The following is a 5,441-nucleotide window of genomic DNA, read 5'->3' as shown; positions in this document are numbered from 1 at the left end:
CATGTATTATATATCAAAGCCGTCGGTCAACCCGTTTTTTCAGATCATCATTTTAGCGCATGATCCCAAAAATGAAGTTGGTCCAATTCTCAGGTGGATCATACCATATGTAACAGTGGTGATTGTCCATTAATGGGCCACAAAAGTTTTTGATCTATCCGATGCTTGTTTTTTCCCCTTCATCCACTTTTATACGACCTTATCAACGGGTTGGATGTAAAATAAACATTACGGTGGGCCTCAGGAATTTTTTAATGGTAGGGCTTTCAATCACAACTGTTTCATATATGGTCCACTTGAGATTTGGATCTTCTTCTTTTTTTGGGCTCATGCCTTAAAATGATACGGAGAAACAGATGGACGGCGTGGATATAGAGTAGATACATCAAAGTGGGCCCCACGGTAAGGGCCGCACATAATCCGCTCCCGGATAAAACATCAGGCAGCTGGTCACAGCTTCAGCATCACTAACCACTCCTTTCCAAGTGTCCCAAAAGTCATGACCAAACACTGCCACGTTATTCTTCCTCCCTGACATTACACCCCCTCCTTTTTTTTTAACTACGACACCACTCACTCTCTCTCCTCTCTCTGTCTGAAAGATGCTCTCTCCCACCCCTTTCTCCCTCTGTTGCACTCTTCTCCTATGCCTACCACTCGCCTTCTTCTTCTCCACCACCACAACTTCCGACCCCATCAACAACACCCCCAACGAAAACACCCACAACGAAAGCCCAACGATCCCCTCTCGCAGCGCCCAAAACACTACCAAAAACCCCAGCTTGACACTCTCTGCTCTGCACCACTATGACGGCGACAACGATGACGATTTGCTCTTCCGATTAGCCGCCCGAACAAACCCCAACCCCAAAACCCCGAAAAAGATCGCTTTCATGTTCCTCACCACCACCCCTCTCCCTTTCCACCCTCTCTGGCATCTCTTCTTCTACCCAAACCAAACCCACAAAAATATCCCCCAAAACCTTTTCAATATCTACATCCACGCCGACCCAACTCACCCCTACGAGCCCCCTTTCACCGGACTCTTCGCCGCCCGCACCATCCCTTCCAGATCCACCCGCCGCTCCGATCCGTCTCTGATCGCCGCCGCGCGTCGTCTCCTCGCCCATGCCCTCCTCCACGACCCCTCCAACGCCATGTTCGCCCTCCTATCCCCTTCCTGCATCCCGCTTCGCTCATTCTCCTTCGTCTACAGGACGCTCACCACCTGTTCGACGAAAAGTTTCATAGAGATTCTTAGGGACGAACCAGGCTTACACGCGCGCTACTCGGCCCGTGGCGAGGACGTGATGCTGCCGGAGGTGCCGTTCGAGAATTTCCGCGTCGGGTCGCAGTTCTTCGTGCTGACGCGTAGGCACGCGCGTCTCGTGGTGAAGGATCGGCGGCTGTGGGCGAAGTTCAAGCTGCCGTGTGCAAGGGTCGACACGTGTTACCCGGAAGAGCATTACTTCCCCACGCTGCTGAGCATGGCTGACGCACGCGCGTGCGTGCCAGCGACTCTCACGCACGTGGACTGGACAGGAAGCGTAGGCGGTCATCCCCGCATGTACGAAGACGAGGAGGTGGGGCCTGAGCTCATACGCGAGCTGCAGAATGCGAGGCCGAGGTATGGGGTTTGGAATGGGAGCGTGGAGTATCCGTTTTTGTTCGCGCGAAAATTCGCGCCCGAGTCCTTAGAGCCGCTGATGAAGATGGCGAGTGACGTCATCTTTCGAGATTGAGATGAATGGGGGTTGGGTTTGGAATTGTAATTATTGAAGGTCTGGGGGGTGTAATTGTAAATACGGAGATAATAGGGGGATTATAAAAGGGAGTGGCAAAGTAAATCCCGCAAATGGGATTCGTTGCATTCTCCTCGCTTTCGGTCTTTGTAAAGTAGTGGCAACGGCGTTGTCAATGGCAGCTTGGGCTAAAATATAAAGCCCAAAGAATTTTGGGCCTTATTGGTCTCCGTGGCCACATATCTTTAATATATATCATATTTATATGTAGGGAAAAGGTTGTATCGGGGTCGACCTCATACAACCTTTTCCCCCTATATGTATATATTTATATTATATTATATTATAGAAAAGGTTGTATTGAGGTCGACCTCATACGACCTTTTACCTTTATATGTATATTATTTTAATATTTATATTATATTATGTTGCGGGGAAAATCGATTTCTTCCCTCACTTGGAAAGAGCCACCCAGAGGAAGTTATCTACGAGTTATCTATGAGTGATAGGCCTCTGAGTTGAGGAAGACCCCTTGAGCCGGGGTGGTCGAGGTCCGACTAGAAGGACCATCAACACGGGGCGAGCAGCTCCTCCAGCTCAAAGACAAGTTGTCAAGTTGAGCAGTTAGAGGATGGAGCTTGGTAGGAGAGGACTCACCTCATTGTGAATGTCTATAACTATAACACGGGTAAGGAACTCACGGGGAAAGAGCTCAAGCCCCAAGCTCCCCAGCATCCTGAGCTGACTATGTCAACCACTGCCAAAAAGGCGATGCAAGAAATTGTAAGATAAGTTACAGATGTTTTAGAGGGGGGTAAATAAGACTAAACCAATTTTTAATAATCAATCACAGAAAATAAAGCCATGATAGAAATAGATATTGAAATTTTGATTTCAATTGAATTGTAAGACAATTTTCACATAAAATATTCTAAGTAGAATAAATTTATTTCACGACGTTCTTGAATTCAATATTTTAAGATAATAAAATCAAGAATAAAATAATCAATCACCACAATACACAAGGAATTACAATGGTTCGGTGTTTAAAAAATCAGGCTAAACTATAATTAGGTTGGCCACATCAAAGGAAACCGTTGGGAGAGACATGCACTTAGATTTTTTTTTTTAACAAGGCCTATTACGACGATGACTCGAAATTCACTTGAACTATTAGATGAGCCATCAATATTTAGGCATGAGTTCAAAACAATCAGGCCATTATGGCCTGGGGTCAAAATAATTAGGTCCATCCACGACTTTATGTGGGTCATATTATTGGAAATCAGTTTAGGGAAAACAGCAAGGGTAGGTCCATGCTAAGGAAACCAGTTTAGGGGAACGGCAAAGGTGGGTCCTACCAAGTAAAACAGTTTGGAGGCAAACTGCAGTGGCGGGTCCTACCAATGAAAACAATTTAGGAAAACAGCGAGGGTGGTGCATATCAAGGAAAACATTTTGGCGGGAAATAGCAAGGGTGGCTTTATACAAGGAAACCAGTTTGGCGGGAAACATGGGTGGGTGCATACCAAGGAAATCAGTCAGGAGAAAGGATAAAAGTTGAGCAGGAAAACAGCAAGGGCGGGTCCATGGAAAACAGTTAAGGGTAAACAGCAGTTTGGCAGGAAAGAGCAAGGGCGGGTCCATACTATGGAAAGTTGTTTGGCGAAAAACAACAAGGGCAGATACATACCAAGGAAAACAGTTTGGGGGTTGGGTGCGACATTGAGGGCTGGTGACGAACTTAGCAATGTATGGTTAATTAAAAGACTCTCAGTGACTTGGACTGATTCGTCTGCTCTTGACACTCAAGTCAAGGATGACTGAGTCAAGTTGGACACGCCCAACTCAGGGGACTGAGCCTTGAATCAAGTTGGGACTCGTCTAAATTAGGGTGACTCGTTCAGGTGACTCTTAGGTGTCAAACTGGATAGCTTCTGACTGAGTCCAAGTTGACTCGGGTGATGAGTCGCGTGAGACTCATGTCAGTCTTAAAACGCATGGATCATTGGACCTCCTTTGGGGCCTGATTTAATTGCAGGCAAGTCTGGAGTGGTGATGGTGGTGGTAACGGCCCCAGATGGTCCATTGGGTTCTGCGTTCACGCCCAATAAGGCTCATTCTCATGCCGGTAATGGAAACCCATCCATCAGGCATCCACCTCAGTTCAAAGCCTGATTACTTAATGGATCGGGCACGGAACTGATTTTTGCACTTTTTTGCTAAATGCTTTTGGTTGCACTGACCTGACCCAAGTTCAAGCCCATTTAAGTTGTCAGTGGTTGGACTTGGGCCTGAAATCTTCTAATCCGGGCTGAACCAGGATAGGTCCATTGCCACACTACTCCTGGAACACGAATTGCATCTAGCAGGGCCATCCAGCACCTATGATAAAATGCCACATGTGTATGTCCGGCCTACGATTCAAAAAATTAAAATTTTCTGACATGAAATGATAATTTTGACCTTCTTATTATGAGTCTCATATCTAATATGCACACATAATTTTATTTTATGAACTAAGTTTCAAGTTCTGACATCCAGGTCAAACTCGGTAATGGGCCAACCACGGTCGGGACCGGTCCAGCCCATTAGCACTAATGGCACTGTACAAGGCCTTGGGACAACTCTCAAAAACTAATTGCCTACTTATCATCCACTTCATCTATTTTACATATTATGGCCCACTTAATAAGTAAACTTGCAAGGAGCTACATAATGTGACCATGTAATGGACTGCTTGGATATTTCACATGTGCACTAGCACTGTGGGCATGACCACATTCGTGTGGGGAACTGACTCTGAATAGAGGACTGTATTTTATCACATTGACACAATATCAAAGTGCTTGCTTCTACCATATTCCTGACACTTTTAAAACCTGGGCAAGCCACATCTATCATGGACCCACCTGATGAATGTGCCAATCTTTCATATATGCCTTGTAGGCAGGTGAAATGGTTATGTCAGGATAATGTGCATGCCATACTTACAAATAACATTCGTTGATGTGATTTGGGTATCCCATTTGATGAAAGCAATGTCCCTGGGATGTGGACTGCGTACTAGTAGCTCTGTGCGCTATAGGGTTATAGAAACCCCACCTAAGATAACAGAAGATTGCTTTGTCGGATTTCAGCCTAACTTTAAAAACTAGCTTGCACCGCAGCACTAGACGGACTGAATGGAGAAGATTTTCGCACCCTCCTGGAGGGAAGCGGATTGCGTAGTGAGTAACTCACTACGCTAGCTAGCGTACTACGTAAAGTCTGTGAGGTCCACCACGATTTATGTATTTTATCCGTTCCGTCCATCTATTCTCCCAGATAATTTTAGCACTTGAACCCAAGAATGAAGTAAATAAAATATTCAAATGGGCCACACCACAGGAAACAGTTGACTTGAAATTCTACCGTTGAAAATTTCTTGAGGGCCACAAAGGTTTTGGATCAAGATTATATTTATGTTTTCTGTTCATCCATCTCTTTACGATCTTATGAACAGGTTGGATGAAAAATAAACATCACCATGGGGCCTAGAAAGGTTTCAACTGTGGAAATCATTATCCCCACTGTTTCCTATGCTGTGATCCACTTGATCTTTGGACATGCTTCAATTATAGGCTCAACCCCTTAAATTAGATGGAAAAATGGATGGACGGCGTGGATAGACAACATACATTCAAGGTGCGCCCGACT

At 45.5% G+C, this 5,441-nt stretch overlaps 1 protein-coding gene across 1 annotated transcript; it reads left to right on the top strand.

The window, feature by feature from the left end:
* Nucleotides 1–462: 462 nt before the first annotated feature.
* On the top strand, nucleotides 463–1,973 carry LOC131223114 (glycosyltransferase BC10). The gene has a single exon (XM_058218423.1). It carries the CDS (start codon nucleotides 603–605, stop codon nucleotides 1,740–1,742), a length of 1,140 nt encoding a protein of 379 aa, XP_058074406.1. The 5' UTR covers nucleotides 463–602; the 3' UTR covers nucleotides 1,743–1,973.
* Nucleotides 1,974–5,441: the final 3,468 nt, after the last annotated feature.

This window comes from Magnolia sinica, chromosome 13 (genome assembly GCF_029962835.1).
Source record: "Magnolia sinica isolate HGM2019 chromosome 13, MsV1, whole genome shotgun sequence".
Taxonomy (NCBI): Eukaryota; Viridiplantae; Streptophyta; class Magnoliopsida; order Magnoliales; family Magnoliaceae; genus Magnolia; species Magnolia sinica.
The sequence above is the reverse complement of the archived record's forward strand: the minus strand, read 5'-3'. Positions and strand labels throughout refer to the sequence as shown.